The sequence below is a fragment of the Zosterops lateralis genome (genome assembly GCF_965231275.1).
Source record: "Zosterops lateralis genome assembly, chromosome: 2".
Lineage (NCBI taxonomy): Eukaryota > Metazoa > Chordata > Aves > Passeriformes > Zosteropidae > Zosterops > Zosterops lateralis.
Genome location: NC_139763.1, coordinates 35,217,173 through 35,236,346, shown reverse-complemented (window position 1 = coordinate 35,236,346; position 19,174 = coordinate 35,217,173). Strand labels below are relative to the sequence as shown.

General features: G+C 38.5%; 1 protein-coding gene across 5 annotated transcripts; it reads right to left on the bottom strand.

Moving 5' to 3' along the window:
• Positions 1 to 701: 701 nt before the first annotated feature.
• LOC310924112 (granulocyte-macrophage colony-stimulating factor receptor subunit alpha-like) lies at positions 702 to 17,860 on the bottom strand. 5 transcript variants are annotated; one of them, XM_083885235.1, is made up of 13 exons: positions 17,802 to 17,860; positions 16,593 to 16,724; positions 12,284 to 12,387; positions 11,973 to 12,112; positions 10,906 to 11,026; positions 9,495 to 9,624; positions 9,228 to 9,403; positions 7,786 to 7,925; positions 6,090 to 6,122; positions 5,092 to 5,221; positions 4,381 to 4,474; positions 3,685 to 3,760; positions 702 to 937 (listed from the first exon to the last, which is right to left on the bottom strand). In XM_083885235.1, the coding sequence occupies exons 2-13, from the start codon at positions 16,661 to 16,663 to the stop codon at positions 875 to 877; spliced, it is 1,278 nt and encodes a 425-aa protein (XP_083741361.1). In that variant the 5' UTR covers positions 16,664 to 16,724; positions 17,802 to 17,860; the 3' UTR covers positions 702 to 874. The 5 variants fall into 5 exon arrangements, with proteins under 5 accessions (XP_083741361.1, XP_083741360.1, XP_083741362.1 ...); XM_083885234.1 differs by lacking the exon at positions 17,802 to 17,860 and having other exon boundaries at positions 16,593 to 16,836; XM_083885236.1 differs by lacking the exons at positions 16,593 to 16,724; positions 17,802 to 17,860 and adding an exon at positions 13,666 to 13,785.
• Positions 17,861 to 19,174: the final 1,314 nt, after the last annotated feature.

The following is a 19,174-nucleotide window of genomic DNA, read 5'->3' as shown; positions in this document are numbered from 1 at the left end:
AAAAGGAAACACTGGCAGCTAAAGCCTATATTATTTTTAAAAGGTATTGGAAATAGCATTTGTACCTTTTAAAGGGAGAAACTAAAATACGTTTGTGAGGAAATTTTACAATTAAGATCTAGTTATTAAATAGTAGATTTTATTTCATTTCTCACAACTTGGATTTTTTTGAAGGCTTTAGGTGCTATTTGTGTGAATTAAGTATGTACTAAAAATGCACAGGATCAGGTGTTGCAGAGGTCTATTTACAGTGGCATTACTGAGCTCCTGAAATGGCTGACTGACAGACCACTGTTTATGGTTATAATTGATGAGTATGATTTTATTTTCTGTGTTTGTCTTGCATAAGGTTAATTGCATATATTGGGATAGTTTGCTGTTACTGTTGGAAGACCAAAGAGCAAATTTAAAAACATTCTAAATATCTGGTTTGTGCTTTAGAAAACAACTGGGCATATAAAAATTACAGTAAAATTACTGTGGCATACAGCAAGCCTGTCAGCCTGCAGGAAATCCTACTGAGAGGAAAGAAGCTTCATAGCAATGACAACAAGAAGTAACAGCTTTATTCACGATAAGAGGGCTTGTCTCACATTGAGAAGAACCTCTGACCAAGGTTTAAGCACTTCAAAATAGGTGCTTGCAGAAAAGCTCAGTTGCCAGGCGTTGCATGTTTGAACAAAAAGAACAAATTTCACTCATTTTTCTTCCTTTTTTTTTTTTTAATTTTTTGCTCTATTTTAGATGGATTTTAAGGGGACAAACAGCTTTATAGGTGATTATATTCTTTTATAGGCTGGTTTGAAGTACTTGTCAGCAGGATCCATTATTTTCTTTCACGTTGGGGAATTGGGTGTGTTTTCAGAAAGTTGGATCATTCTTCAATTCTAGTTATTTCCTCAGTATGACCTTTTGATAGTAGATCTACATATTCTATCTAAAGAGAAAGAAAATTCAGTAAGCTACAAGTTGCTGTTGGTGTCATTCCAAGCATTAGTTTCAGCAACACCAAAGACATCCCATCTTGGTCTTTTAATACTTTACAAATGACTGCAAGGCAGGAGAACATAGTTTTAAGAACAGTTAAGGAATGTTTCAGCATATCTGATGAGTACTAGCTGTCAGAAGGAGGAAGAACAGAAGCTGATTTGGACACTGGACACCCTTAGCTGAGACAATAGATGGAATATATTCAGTCAATATTGCCTGGAATTTTCATATGTAGGCATTGGCTAGATGTGTAGATAAAATATTTTGGTTGCTATCACATACTTTTACATTGGCTAACCTGGAGTTCTAGGAGAGTTCATGCTGCCAGGTAAGATCATAGTACTCATAAAGCACTTGGAATTTAAAGTTTTGAGGGAAGATAAATAATTAAAAAAAAAAAAAAAAAAAAAAAAAAGGAGGGACAGTACTGGTGGGGGAAGAAGATGAAAAAAGCAAGCTTGCTGTCATACTGAGGGTATGTTGCAGAGCATCAAACCAGGATGTCCCAGGGACTTCTTTTCTGGGAAAGCTGAAGAATGGGTAGAACACTGTGGAGCTTTGTGGTCATGGTGTTTTGGGCTACTCTACTGTTCTCCGAGGAAAATGCACCAAGAGTGTGTCTTGCAAGTTCTTGGAATATGTTTAACTCCAGGCAAGAGGCAATAAAACTCAGTAATGGCAAGGAAAGCATATGAGGGGAGGATGACTAGAAAGTCAATGGTCTGTAGTAAGAGGAGTAAAATAAAATTAATTAGAAGAGTGCAAGTTGTCTGATGCACTGAATGATTTAATTGGTAGGATCTTAAAGCAAATAAAATTGGCAGTTCTTTAACAGGAGTGTTTTAAGGATGCAGTGCAGAAAATTAGGTTTTTAAAATCTTTTCCAGTGAGCTTTTCCAGTGATTTGGGAGAAGTATTGTGTAGGAGAGAAGAAGGAGAAAATGTGAAAGGTCATTAAGTATATACAGGCAAAATTAGGAAATGCAAGCTTTAAAAAGGGGTGATTGGCAAAGAATATTGCAGTTTTCTAAACAGCTCAGAAATCCATTAGCCCTAAATGTCAGGGGGAGTGTTTAGTATTGAGTGGATGAGAGCTTTTGAAAATATACTTTTTGTACTTTGTTATTATTTGAATTTTGAAGAATTATAACATTCAATCAGTGTTAGAGATACTGAGTTTGGAGAGAAGAGTAAAATAAAATCAGATTTTAAGAGTAGTTCAAACTGTTTAAACTTGTCAGAATCATATGAATTGTCTTCACAGCGCCACTTGGCAAGCGTGAGGTAACATGAGGGCTTCACTTAACTCTGGCAACTGTTGCTGCTATGTTGCTCCCTGCATGGAAGTGCCTGTGCCACAGTTTACAGACCTCATCTGCAAAGGCCTCTGGGTTGTCCTGGAGTGATTTGAGTGTGTTTGATAGTTTATGCATAGGAATTTGGAAGCCACTCAAGTTTAGTAGAAGCAGGGAATCAGTATGCAATTTTCCAAAAACTGCTTGTTATTTTCCTAGCTAGTATTATTTAATATGATGGACTGTGGATTGCTGCTGCTCTGTAGCCTCAGCTGTGGCAGCATGGTAGGAAGTGAGTTACCAGGTATTTAGAACTTAAGGTGTATGAGGAGACCTATCTAAGCCACATTCCTACCTGCTTTCTGTGAAAGCCAAAGGTGGTAGGACCAAAGACAAACTATTCAGAACAACAAGCCGGTGTATGATTACCAAAACTAGAGAGTTTTAGTAGTCAGAGATTCGGGGATTCTTTCTAAGCGATTGAAGGAAAATTTATGTGTCAATTTTGGGATCCTCATTGGAATGCGTGGTGTTGCCCACTGAATTTTTGGCAATTAATGACCAACCTGATTCACTGACTTCAAGTATGTCTTTGCTTTAGCCAGCTGAGAGAAAGCATCCCTTCACTATGCAGTCACCATACAAACCACTGCTCAAATGGATGGATTCGAGAAGCATGAATGGTTTGAAGCCTGGTTGTCATGATGTGTGCAGAAAGAAGAGTTACTTGCTGTTGACAGAGTGCAGGTGTGTAAGATACTGTAAACAGGAAAGGAATAGTGGGAAAAAGTAATGTATTTTAAATGCATTAAACCAAGCTATTAAAAAGGCTTTTTAAAAGTAAGGCTAAATAAACAGGCAGAATAGGCTACACAAGGATGTTACAGTGTATTGGTCAGATACAATTTGCACAAAACACTGAAATTGTAAATCCTGTGTTGAAACAAGAGAAAGGTTATTTTAACTGTTACATCTTTCCAGCCCTGTTGATTTGCACTAAGTGTGATAGGATTTTTACATGGGTATAGGTCAGGCTTCTGAAATATATATTCACATTATATTTATGAGTGTTGATGTTTGAAAATGCTAATGGAAAATGCATCTTCACTTAGGTTATTTTTAAAATGTGAACAGCAATCTTGCAAAGCTGGTACACACAGAAATTACAGGTCTCAGTAAAACTGAAAGTTGGTCTTAAAATATATCTGCAAATACCTCGAGGACAATCTTTTGTTTTAGTGTTGGCATAGAGCATTTCAGGTTTCAAAGCAGCATAGCTGGCATGACAGAAATCACGTCTGGACCAAATATTAACGTTTATTTTTATAAGTCAGTTCAAGACTTTGGCCTGTTGTGGTTTAAAGTTAGCAAACGTGACTGAATTGAGGAGAAATCATACCTGGATATCTTCTTCAGCATTGAATTTGTCTCTTGGTTGTGGTATGGGAGGAAATAGGTTCTTCAAACTGCAGTACCTTTGGGTAAAAAATGGGATGGAGGAGAAATTAAAAATACTAATATTGCTTACACAAACATTTTATGTTGTAACTTAAGGACATTTTTTTACTTTCAAGATTGAGTGTCTATTGCTCTACAAATAAAATGAGAAATAAAATATTTTCAGTGGGGTAACTAGTGGGTAACTATTATTACACTTAGCATTTGTGTTATTAAGATTTATTTTGTGATTAGAATCACAGTAAAATGCTATTAATAAGTTACTTCGAATAAATCACATGACATAACTTTCACCACTGACTGGGAAGTTTTATCAAAATAACAATACATTAATTTGGATTCTCTCTTATCTGGTACTGTATACAGCCAGTGGCTTCAAAGCAACCTGGATGTTTTAAAAGTAAGAACAAAAAAGCTTTTGTAGGATCTCGTAGAATCAAGCAATAACTACCATTCTTTCCTCCTTTTCCACTTAGTGATTTTGCATGCCAAGGGGCCATCCACAGCAATCCTGGTGGTAATAGTTCATGCTATTGATAATCAAATTATTTAACTTTGCAGGTAGGGAGGTAGGAGGAATGTATTTCATATAGGTAATACTCTGCCAATAGTGTCTACAGAAAAAAGGTTGATTTACCTTTTGAAAAGACAATACAGGAGAAGTGTAATTGAGATTGTTCCAAGTGCAATCAGAAATAAAATCACAAAAATAAAGTAATCTTTCCCTTGACCTGAAACATCCAAGAGAGAGAAATATTTTAGCATGGCAAAAAGCTGCCTTCATGACTGTATGATGTGATGAATGTGAATTTCACTACATTTTTTGAATGTCCTAAAGGACTTCAAACTTGACTTCATTATAGAATTTTGTCCAAAAATGCAGATGGACTTGATACATCTTAAACCTTTTCAAATATTTAAGATTTAGAGAATTAAATTTTTGAGAATTTTTTTTAAATCCTGGAAAAAGAGAAGAATAAACAGAGTTACAGAACAATTAATAGAGCAAAATTAGTGGAAATAATGAGAAGAAAGATGCAGAAGGAAGGGGATGATATTCATGGTAAAAACTTAAGAGAATTGAGAGGCAGCCTCATCACAGCAGACCAAAGAGTGGGTCTGTCTCAGTCTGTTTCTGTAGCCGTGGCATTTGAGTAACTGCTGCCTTCACAATCCCAGCTAACCAAAGGCTCTGCTGCCAGAGTATTGGAGCTACTCCTCCATGTTAATAAAATCCACCCAGTTCCTTCCATGTAACTGGGTAAAAATTAAGATTTTATTCCTTTCTGTGACTATGAGGAAGAAAGAGAAGGAAACAAAGCGAGGAAAAAAAAAATCATAGTCTTACCAAACTCAATGGGTTCACTCCATTCCCCCCAGTTTGAGCTTACGAAGCAGTTTTTTCCACGTGCTCTGATTTTCAGAGTGTATCTTTTTTTCTCATTGTAATTTTGGAATTCGTATCTGTTTGTCTGTACCTAAAGGAAAGTGATCTCTATTTCTCACCATAGGCAAATACTAACAACATTTGTGGGTAAATTTCCTGATACAGTTTCTATAAAAAATAATTAGTTTGATTTTTTTTTTTAGGTAGGTACTGTCTTGCCAGCAAAACTCTCTGATTTTTGGAGGTTAATTTTTTTTAAAGTTTATTTTGTCTTTGATTTCTTTTATTATGCTTTATGGACACTTTTTTATGTGTGTCCTTGTTTTTGGACCCTAAAGAAAACTGGAAGAAACAAAGCAGAATTTGGACAAGTACCCTGTAAACTCCCCTTGCAACCTTCATTAAACAGGCATGGATGGTGTCTGTCATTGCTAAAAAAATTATTGTTCTGGAGACAATTCAATAACAGATATGCAACATTTGGCCTCATGATACTTATAAAAAGTCTGGAATCTGTCAAGTTCTTCCAAGGCTTAGAAGACCACTGATTTGTCAAGGGAAGACTGACAGTATTTATTAAATTCCCCAGGTTTTGAAGATTGCTATATTCCCTTTGCCTAGCTGTCCTGAGCTATCAGTGTATTACTGCAATGAGAAAGAGGGTTTCAGATTTTTAGTAAGTAAAATGTCACATCTGTCAGGAACAAAATCTATCTGTGCAATAGATGGAATGTATGAAGTTTTGTGAAATACATGGAAAATTTTGCCTACTGCCTACTCCATCCAAAAGGCATGTATTAAGTTTACACTTAAAGATATCACAGGAACATATTTTGTTGAATTCTCATAGCTACACTGATACAAGATCTGTAGTTCTAGAAGTAAGTGTATTTTCTGTAATGGTATTTATAGGCTTAAGTAGGCAAAAGCGCAAATTTGTATGTGACAAGAGTACTCACCTGAGGAAGCTTTTTCTCTTCTTTGGGCTCATCCTGCAAAACAACAACAAATCTTAATTTTTTATTAATTTTCTTTTCAATCAAATATTTCTCTGTTTCATTCTCATTTTCTTCTTTTGAAGATTGTAAGTTATTTTAAACTGAAAAATCAATTGGATATAATCCTCCAGAAATGTCCCAGAATAACAGCATTTTATTCAGAGTTCTGTCTTCCTACATTTCCTTTTAGAAAAGGAAGGAAACATTAATTATTTATCAGTAGATGTGAGAAGCTGTATTTCCACTAAGAGTATTTTTATAACAACTATGCATTCTCATCCATGTCCAAATCACACAAGCAATCCCATCATCCTACAAACACAGCTGATCTGGAAGCTGTGATTTCACAACTGTTTAATAACCTGTGCACAAAATTGATGTGAATAGCAAATTTACCCTCCTTCCAATCAAAGTCTCTGTTAGACTTATCCAGGCTCAGAGGCTTTCTGTGAAGAGCTACTTACACATCCTATGCAATGAAAATTTAATTAACTGGAATCAAACATTGACCTGGATCAAAGAACCTGAAAACTTTGAAGAGAAGGATAGGTTCAAAAATGAGTGAACAAATTCAAAAGCACAGTGACTTTTAGCAATGATCTCAGCCTTGAAAACCTGAGGTCCTGGAAACATCTATCACATGTAATATCAGGATAGCCAGCATTATGGAAAAGTCAGAAAGGTGTAACTGGAAGGAATGTCTCATTACAGAAAACACACCCACAAGTGTGTCTTGCACTATAAAGCAGACTAGGAATTCCCCATCATTGTCAGCTGAGTGCTTTCAGCTTAGGACATGATGGAGGTCATCAGCCTGTGCTGGGAATGAGCAGGGTGTAAATTAATTGCTTAAACTTTAGAGTAGTGCTGCTTTAGCTGTCTTACCTCTGCTGGCCCCTCCTGAAAGGTGTGAGTTCTAGCTGCCATCTCCATGTTGGTACTTCTGGTACCTTCAGCACCCCAAGGGCCTTGAGGCACCTACTGCTCCGCAGCAGGGACCTCTAATGTGCCCCTGTGCAAACACCTACATTAAGGTGTCTCAGTCGAGCAGATGAATTTCCAAATGTAGAATTCTACACTGAACCCCACTCATTCTGACTGTGACTCAGGAAACAAGAGTTAAGATGTATTTCTTTCAAATAAATGTTTTGACAATACTGCTGTGTTGTGACCTATATCTTTATGTAAAACTCTCTTAAGTATTTCACACAAAATCTTACTGTCAAATTATACCAACCAGCTGGAAAGCTACATGAACGGCAGTCGCTCCTTTTACCAATAGGTACCAAGATAGATAAAATTAATGCATGAAAGATAAAAAATCCAGATAATCCAAACAGTCTGCAAGCCATTAGTCCTGTTTTTAATAAACAAATGAGATGTAATGATGTGTTGCTTTGTTGCAGTTGTATATTTATGTCTAACCCTTAGCTACCCTTTCCTGTAATCGTATCGTGGCTGAGAAATTGCTGTCATGGTAAGCCTCTGAGCTGCAGAATTTCATGAGAGGTAGGATGTGAGACCAGCAAAACTGTAGCAGAAAGACACCACAGCTTATGCGAGAAAAATTAACAAATAAAGGAGTCAGAAATGTACACATTATAGATATGCATGAGCATAGGTACAGTACCAAAGACAAACCAAGAAATTTTTATACCTTATTTTGTATGTTAATTTCATACTGAAAACACTTTGCTTTTTTCACTTGACTTGTACGGGGTGGATGCCATGTAATAATGCAACCTGCTGAATCTCCAGTACAATTGGCAGTGACATTTAATGGAGCAGTGAGTATTTCTGGGGAAAAAAATGGAATAATTATTATAGGCATGGTCAGTAAACATCTACAACTCAAGCAAAATGCAGATGAAGGTGAGGCAGCTGATGCACAATTGTGTGCTGCTAGTGCTAAGTAAAGTTATCTGGTAAACAGCAGTAAAATACCTTACCAAAACTTGAGAATGTGTATCACTGCAGCTTCTGGACATCTGAAGTAAATGAAGTTTGTGTAAAGAAAAGGTATGAAAGATTTTATGTAATTCAGTAGTGCAATCAGCAGAGTGCCATTTTCTTCCAACCTCACACTGACAATGCAAGTTCCATAGGAAAAAGGAAGAAAGTTTTTGTATGTATGGTATTATTCATGATGCATTCAAGGCATCTGAATTGGAGTGCCTGTAATATAGTTAACTCAGTGTGACCCAATTTCTCTTGGACCTTAAACACCTAACTCACAGAGTTACCCACATATTTAACTAATGCAGTCCTAATTTGGAAGCTGAACCCTCACTCTGGTTTTAGGGCATGTAGCTCTTGTGGCTTTCAGAGAGGTGTGAGATTAAGGGATGGTAAAATAAGCCCTTAATAAAGGCGGCCTTGAAAATCTAACCATTGTGTTTCATTACTTGGAATCCGTGACTGTGTCTGATGCCTTGGGAATGCTGACCTTGGGAGCAGAGACTGGACAGAGCAAGAGAATAAAGTCAGTATTTACTGAAAGGCCTTTAGGGTACACCTTGGGCAGTACAAGAGCCTGGCCAGGGCTACCCCCAAGATGGACCTAAAATGGTCAGAAAATGGACGACCGGTCACAAGGTCTCACACTTTTATAAGTTTTGTGTATTGGGGTTTAATTGTCCAATTGCAGCTTCAGATTATGAAGTCCCATCCTTCCTGTTTTCTCTCTTCAGCCCACTGTTGTTTATGCTTTCGGGCCTAAAAGCTGTACTCGTACTTTGTCTCCAGCAGGAAAAAGGATTTGTTTTGTCTGCCTATTCTGTGAAGAGAGCTTACTAACACCTAATATGAGGCTCAGAGCTACACACCTAAGCAGCACAGAATCTGAAAAACATGAAAGCTAAAACTTAAGGCATCATGTCCACACCTCTTTTCTCAGCAGTTTTTTCAGGGGCTGCCTCTGCCTTTGCTTGTTTTAGTCAAGTTTTCCTCAAGCTATATTCCATCCACTGTTGGAAGCAAAGTCTGCCCTGCAGTGCAGGATCCTGCAACAGTTACAGACTTTGTTTTAATCTGCTTTTCAGAGAAAATTTCTCCACTTCTTCATTTTATAAAACAGTAATAAAATGTTCAGTTACTTACCAATTTCATACAGGTCAATGTACTCATCATAGAACTGGATCAGGGAGTCTTTGCTAGACCCATTCACCAGGAAGTAAGCTTTTTCAGTCCCCATGCTCACATTTTGGAAGATACATCCCATATTTCTGCGATTTTCATCTTTCATGTAAAGCTCACATTCCATCTGATTGTCCTCTCTGCATACAGCAAAGTATTTTAGTTAAACATGGGCACTGTGATGTGTTGAAACAGAATTCACACTTCTCTGTCTCAAGCAGACCTACTTACCCTGACTTCTGCCAGTAGAGAAAATACTGTGTGTCTGCTGGAGCATCCCTTCCTGCCTGCCAAGTGCAGTTCATGAGGAAGATGTTATAAATCACACAGGAGAAGTTTTCAATGGCTGACCCATTCATGCCTGCAAGCACAGGAATATCCATGGCGAGGAAAAATCCTGTGACTCCTCCAAGCTGGAGGATCACAGCACACACTTAGATATGTTAGATGCTTGCAAGCCCAGCTAGTTATTGCTTGGATTAGGAATGACAACTGAGAGAAAACTACTCTCACTCCATTTTAACTGCCTCTGAACTGTGAAACCTGTCAGCAAGTGAAGCATTCACATGTACATTCCTTTTAATACCATCCATGCTGCTACAGAGGGAAGTATTTCTCCTTTTGCAATTAATGCCCAGGAATCCACTCCTGATGTGTTTACACAGAGGATTAAAAAAGCTGAGACTTTTAAAAAGTAGCGTTGGACTTTTTCCTGCTCTCTAATCAAGGAGGCTCCTCCCTAGATCTTTCCACCTTCATGTGGCTGACAGTGACTTGTTCTTCTGCTTTTCTGAAGCACATTGAAATGGGAACCTCATTTCTTTTGAAGGTCCCTCCTGGCTGGGCTGTGCAGGCACGCTCAGCCTCTTCTCTTCTCCTTCAGCCAGTTTTCTGCTTCCTTCTGTGGTATGTCCTAAATTCAGTGAAAGTGTGGAGGTGTCCTCTGCTACTGACTCAAGCCCTCTCCAGTTCCCAATAAAGAGGGCAACCTTATGGAAGGACAGGGGAATCCTCTGGGCAAACTGCACACTTGGAGGGTTGGGCCAGCTGGGGAGGAACACCGAAGTTGTGTGTGTCCTGGTTTGTCTTTTGAGGGTCACCATGAGTGTTTCCTCTGTCAAATCTACAGGAAGAGAAGAGCAGTGAGCATTTTCTCTCCTCAGGTGTGAGAAAGCTGCCAATTCATCACCTCTGTCATGTCTGAAATACCCCAGTTAAACACAGCTGCTGCAGCACTGGTGGCTGGGCAGTTTTAAAGGAGAACTCTGAGCTGAGAAGCAAGGGAAAAAATGGGTCACAAGAAACTCACCAACAGCCCAGCAGAAAAGCATTAAATAAATAAGTACTAACATCTTAATTTGTAACAGCCAGAAGAGTTATCTGAATGCACCCTTAAACCACTGTAATTTACTGGCATTTTGGACCCTGAGTATAAAAGAGAATAATACAATCATGGATACATCTTTAGTAATACATCTCTTGCAGAGTGATGGAGACATTTATTACAGAGCAAATAATTTTAACAGATCTGAAAAAAAATTAATAGAAAATATAGCAGTTACCTGCTGTGTAAGTAACTGTTTTCTAAGGCAATGTTTACCTTTGCAAATGTATAAAACCTTAGCCAGGCCATATACATTACCTTCAGGGAGATAGGTGCATTGTTTTGAGATGTTTGTGTTTGGCACTTCAATGACAAAGGATACCCCTTTGTGCAGAGGCATGTATATTTGCACTGGAAAGCTGCATAGTGGACTATCCACCTGAAAAGAGAACACGTTGATATTTTATTTTTCTGCTTTTCCTCTTGAGACATTAGATGTGGCTGGCTACAGAAGTGCAACTCAGGAATGTAATTCCATGTATATGTATGGTTTTGGTTCTCCTTTAGCACGGAAGGGTGATATAGAATGGAACTGAGGGATCAGAAACATGACTACACAAAAAGCTTTGCAGCTCAGGAGTTGGATACTGCACTAGTGTGCAACTATTTTAGGAGACTAATAGGCCAGTGGCATAACAGAAGATGGCTAATACATAGCGGAGCCACAAAGGAATTTAATCAAAGAATTAAGCAAAATAAAAGTCCTCATCTGACCTGGCCAGCAGTTAAAAAAGTGTCTATGGTGTTATACATATAATGTTCAATAAAGATGTGAAGTATTTTGTACTGTGTTTCTAAGGCACCTGCTTTGCTAGGCTAAATAAGCCATCTCTATCTCTGCCGAGCTTCCTATTTTCCTCTTTGGATAATGTGGGCTTATAAGATAATCTGTGGTACAGGCATGATCCAGTTTATTGGGAAACAAGTGAAGAACTTAAGATAAACATAATCCATGGGAGTGTTTTTGGGATTTTTGGGTGATGTCTCTTGCTCTGTCTCTTTAAAGTCTCTAGAAGTCTCACCTAATCTCACAAACTCTTTTTTTCAGCAGCTACATCCCTACTCGTGATTCAATATAGCTGCAGTTCTAGCTTATAATTATCTTTCTACTTTGGTGTCAGAATTTCAGTTCTTTAGTATGAATTGGGTGCTCATCTCACAGCAAATGCACCCTGGCATTGCTGGTCTTTCCACAGCCCCTAAGAGATCAAGCTGTGGACTGCAAACAGCCACATGTCAGATGTTATCTGTGACATTCATTTTTTTCAAAGTAAGTGAAATTGATAAAAGGTACCATTATTTATCCCAATGAATAGCAAGTTTACCTTGATTTCTGTATCTCCCTCATCCCTGTCCATGATGGTACATATGTACTCAGAGAAATTTCTGCTGCTCTCCCAGGACAGTTCTATTTTTCTTCTCCAGTCCACATTTACATTTGTAATAGGTGATTCCTGTGCATCTGCTGAAAGTGTTGCCGCATAAGTTCAGTAAGGATATGTTATTGCTTTTGTTCAATGCAGGGGATAGTATCTCTCTGGCTTAAAATAGCAATTGCCAGTTTCATTGCAAGTATCTCTGATAAATGGAGAGTTAAACCTTGTTTCTCAGATTATATCTGCAAAAACATACTTACACTCCTTACATTGGATGTCAGCATGCAAGGGATGAAATAGCATCATATACCACCAAATCATACAAATGAGTCCAAGAGTATCAAACTCAAACATATTTCCTTCTCTGGAAAGAGATAATGAAAGACAGAAAAAGGAAAAGATAAGGGAAAAAAAAAAAAAAAAAAAAAAAGGAAGAGAAAGTAATGTTGAAATGTATTTTGGTTTTGCAAAACTTAAATTTTTTACCATGTTCTTTCAAAAAGCCAGGCAGGGGGTGTGGTTCAGGATGTCTGGCAGGCACCTCTTCTTTAAAAGAACTGAATAGCCATGATACTGCCTATAACAAAGTTGTTTGAGATAAAGAGGTCACAGACTCTCTTGATGATAAATACACTCACTGTGTTCAGTGCAGAGACCATGACTTTGAATTACTTTTTCCCACATGTCTATCCTAACCATACCATCAGAAAGTCAGGTTTGCTTGCTTTCTGATCTTGTGAACATCACAATGCTGTGCTTTGTATTAGTAGCTAGAATGGTGTTGGTAACACACCAGAGATTTGGACCAGTGTTTTGTTTTGGAGGGCAAGATATTGTCTGCTGAGGGGAAGTAGAGAATAAGGAAGAGGGGGAGTGAGAGAACATCTTGGTGGCAACTGGTGGCCAGCCAAGGACAGGACACCCCAGTATTTTTTCCTGTTTGCTATCACATATGAGTCTCCACTTTTCCAACTTCATAACTCCCACTGTTCTTAGAGGTTTGCATCCATACACAACCGTCTGCTTCAAATTTTTGCTTGCATCAGTGTCAGAAACCAAGAAGTCAGGTGTTCCAGATCACTGTAGGCAATTTAAATTACTAAGGAAGTGTGAGTATCTGCAAAGGGTGACTTCACATCTTCACATCCATTCATGTGGTATGAATGACTGAGCAAAGCTAGTCAAATACTTGCATCAACTTTTGTCAAACATTTTTCATCTAATGTACAATTTTTCTTTTTTCCAAGGAGGTTAAAACTCTTTAGAAAATATTTCTCTATTCCCAGCTTTTTTTTTTTTTTTTTTTTTTTTTTTTTTTTTTTTTTTTTTTTTTTTTTCTACATGAAGAAGCAACTCTGGTTGAATTTTTGTTTGCTTTAGTATCATCTACCAGTGCAACTTTGTAGTAGCAATTTTCTTGATTACAGGTAGTACTAAGAACAATTCTAAAACTGAATTAAATTCTTACAAATTCAGTAAAAAGAGAAACATGGTAATATTTTGTTAGTAGTCAGCCCTTCCATATTAATTTGTATGGTCATTTCAAACTGACTTCACTTGTGGTGAAAACAAAAACCCACCCTGATGTTCCAAGCAAGTCATTCTGTAGTCTTGAATGTTTTCAGAAGGCATGTCACATTACCTGGAAATTGGTTTGATGTGACATGTCCATCATGGTTCCCAGGATTTAAGCCAGGCCAGGACACAATGCTGGGGTTGCAACAGAGACAGACTCTTCACTGTAACCTGCTTATCTCTTTCAGCATCTACATTTGTTAATCATCATACTAGAGTAAGGATGTGGCCAAGGCTGCTGGGAAGTGATACAGAAGAATCTGAAGTACAAACAGTCTGGAGGACTGGCCATGAAATGCTCTGTGAGATTTTGGTCTCAAAAGTTATTTCTGCTTTCCCATGCTCTCAGGGACCTCCCCAGTAATGCAAATGAAAACCTTGAGATCTGTTGTCCTTCTAGTCAGCCCCTTAGTAGTAATTTTCTCCATTTTGTTCAGTCACTCAGTATTTTTTCCTTTCCTTTCCTCATCTTATGTTCCTTTCCTAGGTATTAGTTTTCTTATTCTTTGGCAACTGTCTGCTCCCCTTTCCTTTATTTTCTTTGTTTTATTTTTCATGAGATCTCTCTCTCTCTGTTCTGATTACTCTTGCACTTTCAAAATCTCCTTCAAGTTTCCTACATGGGACCACAGCCCCATATTGCAAGTACCCTTCATGCTTTCTTCTGGAAACGTTCATCTGGGACACTGCCATAGGATTCATCTGCAGCCCTGTCTGCTTGGAAAAATGTTTGCTGGCATCATTGTCTCCACACTCTGGACAATTCATTGGACATTCAGTGAGAATAGCAGGGCCTGTGTGCATTCACTTTCCTCATAAGAAATGACCATTCCAGCTGAATGCCTCAACACATAGCCAGGTCCTCTGTTTTTTCTCTGCCTGCAGGCAGGATGAGCCATACAAGGGCTGTGGTGAGCCCTAAGCGATTTGGCTGAGCAATCTGGACCTTCTGTACAGTGGCCAAACAAGTGCCTCCAGCATTGTATTTTTAGGCATTTTCTGCCTCCAGGACCTCCACCCTCTCCCAGACTGGTCATCTTCAGTCAGGTGTGCTAAAGTTTTTTCTGGTCTGAAGTCACCTCAGTATTGAAGGTGCCAGTAAGAACACTCATGTCAAAATGACTGTGAGTGTTATTTGGAGGATCAGACTAGAATAACCATACTGCTGTAAGTAGTATTTCCTCAAATTTAATCTAAATAGAATTTATTAAGATGAAAATGCCCAAACTGGATGTTTTTTCTGTCTTGCTTATTTCCTTTTGCTCCCCTGGCTAGCCTCAGAAGTGTGTGTCTATCCTGCTCTATAGGGGAGGGCTCTAGGAGGTACTCAAGCACCTGGTTTCCAGACTCCTCAACTCCTAGCTCACTCCCTATCTCTCTACAGGACAGTTTGTTATAAACCCAATATATCCACCTGATCAATGTTTCAGAAGTAAAATACAGCCAGGTAGTCTGTAGTGGTTTCTACAGAAAGCATGCAGTAAATACTGACTTAAGCCCTCTCTTAGTCTATTGTCTTCCCTCTTAGGCTGTGAGTGCACAATGGTACCAGAAAATGTCACCTGAGACCAGTGACTTATTTGCTTCAGTGTCTCTGGGAAAATTACTCCTCCCCTTGACACAGTTCCAGAAATGAAACTTTGTATTTTGTTAATAGGGTAATGTGAGGATAAACTGAGACTTACACATTGTTGAGCATCATACACTACTGGCTAAGCCTTCCTGGGAGCATTGAAATAGGAATAGAAACCTTGCAATGCACACCAAGCAATGAAATATTACTATCAAAATCCTGCCTAAATACAACTATTTCAGTTTTTAGATCAGTATTCTGATTCCTGTAGATGATAAAAAACTGGGAGAAGTGGGTCATATGCAACTATTTCACTTCAAAGGGACCTGGAGAAGCTGGAGAAATGGAATGACAAGAATCTTTTGGAATTAAGCAAAAGAAGGTTCTGAATCCTGTGCTTGGGGAGGAACAACCTCTGGCACCAGCAGAGGCTGAGATCCACCTGGAAAGCAATTTTGCAGAGACAGCACAGGCTGACCACAGGCCAATAATGTGCTCTTGCAGAAGAGAAGATCAAAGGCACCCTGGGCTGCATGATGCAGAGTGCTGCCAGAGGGACAAGGGAGGTGTTCCTGGAGTCCCGGGTCTTGCTCTGGGATCCCCAGAAAAAGAAGGATATGGAGCTACTGGAGGGGATCCAGCAAAGATGATTAAGGGCTCGGACATATGAGAAAAGGCTGAGGAATCTGGGATTGTTCATCTCAGTTGTACAAATACCCAGCCATGGGGAATGAGAAAGAGCTGGGCCCTGCTCAATAGTGACAAGTGACTGGACAAGAAGCAATGGGCAAAAACTGAAATAATGAAAGTTCAATTTAAACACAAGAAAACACCTTTTACTGTGAGGTAGTCAACTACTTGGACAGGTTTTCCAGGAAAGGTTTGAGGTCTCCAGTGTTGGAGATACTGACTGGACAAAGCTGTGAGCAACCTGCTGTAGCTGACCCTACTCTAAGCAAGGCTTGGGATAAGGACAATTTCCAGAAGTGCCTTCCAGCCTCAACCATCCCATGATTTTGTGATTTACTATTTTTCCCCCCAAGATATAGAAATCTACATATTTCTACGTCAAGTAATTTATAGAAAGGATACAGAAAATAGCATTTCTTTCAGTTATTGAAAAATAGATGCCAGATAAAAAAATGTCAAATAGTGCAATATATAACACAAATATTTCATAATCTTCCTTGGATCTTGCAGAAATCTTTAGAAATTTTGTATACACATTTCTGCTATTAATCAAATAGGCAAAAGAATCTTCAAAATTTTTTCTAGAATTCCTTAAACTCAAAGGACACTAATCCAGAATTTGTACATGTGCAAGTATGATTGTAACTGACTTAATCCCTGGCAAATATTTTTATTTTGCAAAAAATCTTCTGTGGCACAAAAAAGTCAACACACAACATTGAGAGACATACCTCCTCTTGAAAAAACTCTCCTCTTTCATCTTGTTTGATTTTGATTCGCAGCAGGAAGGGCGCTTTAACATGTAGTTGTAGTCACAGGCAGAAATCTCTAAGTGTTTTGCTCTCCCAGTTAGTTTTGTTTTACTGCATGACAGTATCAGGTAACAAATGCTGCAGCTTAGAAAGCTGTTCAGTTTATAATCTCTCTTACTGCTTTTAAGCTTCCTTAAGTTTCCATCTGATTGCAGATGTTAACAATTTCACATGAACAGATTATGCAACTTACTCTTCCTTCCTGTTATGTCAGATGAACTAAGCATTAATAGTCACAATATGCAAATACATTACCCAAAAATACATAAATACTCAGCAGCATCACAGTATATCAGCATGCTTATAGAAATACCACTTCTACAAATAAATAGATTTTCATAAATAATATGTTATGGAAATAATAGCAGTGTTGTGTGACTAGTCCATGTTTAAAGTGATTGCATGTATATGTTGGTGGTGGCCCCTGCATAATCCCAGGTTCTCCTTTGAGGAAGATCAGTTCTTAGCAGGTACATACAAACAGCCAAGAAAGTTCTGTCTTGCATATTTGCTGGCAAAATAATGCCAAGGAAAATACCAGACCCCAGTTTCTTACTGGCCAACTATGGGTTGTTTTTGTTTGGTTCATGTTAGGCTACAATATCATGTTAGGTGAAAAAGTGTCTGACTGCAGAAATGAAAAGAAAATGTCCAAAACATTTACTGAATAACATAATGTCACGTTTGCAAAACTCTTGGCAGTCACGTAAATATGAGAGTCATAATCCATGTTGCTTGCTTTGACTTCCAGCAATTTCAGAAGTGGTTCTGAGTGTTAACCACTTCCCCATTTGTTTTACACAACATTTGACACGCAGTTATTAATCTGCATGTGATGGATTTTTTTTAATTTTTTTTTTTTAAATTTTTTATTTATTTCCTGCTGTTCTTGGAAGGTGAAGGATTCCCTAGGCTTCTAAGGACTGAGGGGAGATCCTTAGTAGTTAATCTAAGGAATTTATTAAAGAATAATTAATCCTACTATAATTGAATCAAAATTGTAGGGTGGATGTGCTTCAGGTTTTTTTGCTAATGTATGTGCTCAGATCCACCAAAAGCAAACTATTTCACAGACTTCAAATTTTAGACGTCTTTGCTTTTCAGTCCACACTGCTCAGTCTTGCCTACCTTTACCCAGTGATTCCCACTAGAAGGACACATTAGTATTATTTTCCTTTTCAAATCTGTGGGTGAAAAAAATAGGTAAGTGAAATGAGTAACAGTTGGGTCACAGTATGTGTGAGGCGGGGCTCAGCTGCAGAATATTGTTCCTAGAACCACATACTGGCATTGGCTCAGTCCTTGTCAGCTATTTCAGTACCTTGGGAAAAGGACATGCATGTTTCACATCTTCTACTCACTAAAGGACTTAATTTACTTATTCTACGTATCCTAAAAGGAACACATCTAGAACATGTGTAGTCCCAGTTCAGTGTGAACTGAAATTGTCTATTCATCTCTACTTGGGTACCACCACCCACCTCAGTGACCACTGCTACCTTGAGTAACTTTCCCAAGCATCATCCTTCCACGTGACACATACTTGTGATGCAAAGCCTGTGCCAGTGGGCCTGATTGATTTTAATTTTGTATGCTGTTGTGATGGTATGTCTGGTGAGATTCTAGGTGCTGTGAAAGTGGTGTTACAGTATCACCTGACCAGTACCTTCAGGCTGCCCAAACAGTGGCTGAATTAGTTTTAACTGATCCATTTGTAATCCATGAGGAGTGGCTCACCATCCCTGGAAGTGTTCAAGAAATGACTGGATGTGGCACTTTGTTACATGGCTTAGTTGAAAAGGTGGTGGTGTTAGGTCAAGGGTTGGACTCAATGATTTTCGAGGTATTTTTCAACCTTAATCATTCTGCGATTCAATGATTTTGAACTGTAACCTGGACTAATTTATCAAGTTTCTGTCTGTAACACCTTTCCTGAATCTGTCTTTCTCCTTTTCCAGGAGAAAGCAGGAAACAAATGAGGAGCTTGTTTAGGTTCTATTTAACAAGACCTCAACCCCACCTCTCGAGTGTCTTGGTACTGTCTTTACTATATTTTACTATTGCCTTCCTCACACTGAGCCCCTGAATGGTTGTTCATAGCTCATGGCTAGGTTTTGGTGGACTGGAGCCAAACCATGCCTCACTGGCATTTTTGCCAAAGAGGAGAGTTACTGTGCAAGGTTATATAAACCAGTGCAGTCTGTTAAAACTCCATCACTCTTTTAGCAAGTTATTGTGAGAATTTCCACTCTGACTACTGCTGCATACTGAGAAAAATACAAAGATGGTTTACTAGTGTGTCCAACATGAATCCAGTCTTTTCTAGAAATTTGCTTTGTTGTTTTGACCTGCTGCAAAAATCTTCCCAGGTGAGTCTTTGACCAAAAGGTAATCATTAACTCTACCAAAGGCTGTAGGTGTGCCAAGAGCTGTTTGTGTTCAGCTACAGTACAAACTGGAGAAAGTACAGCACTGGAAGGCTCCCCAGCACTGGAACATGT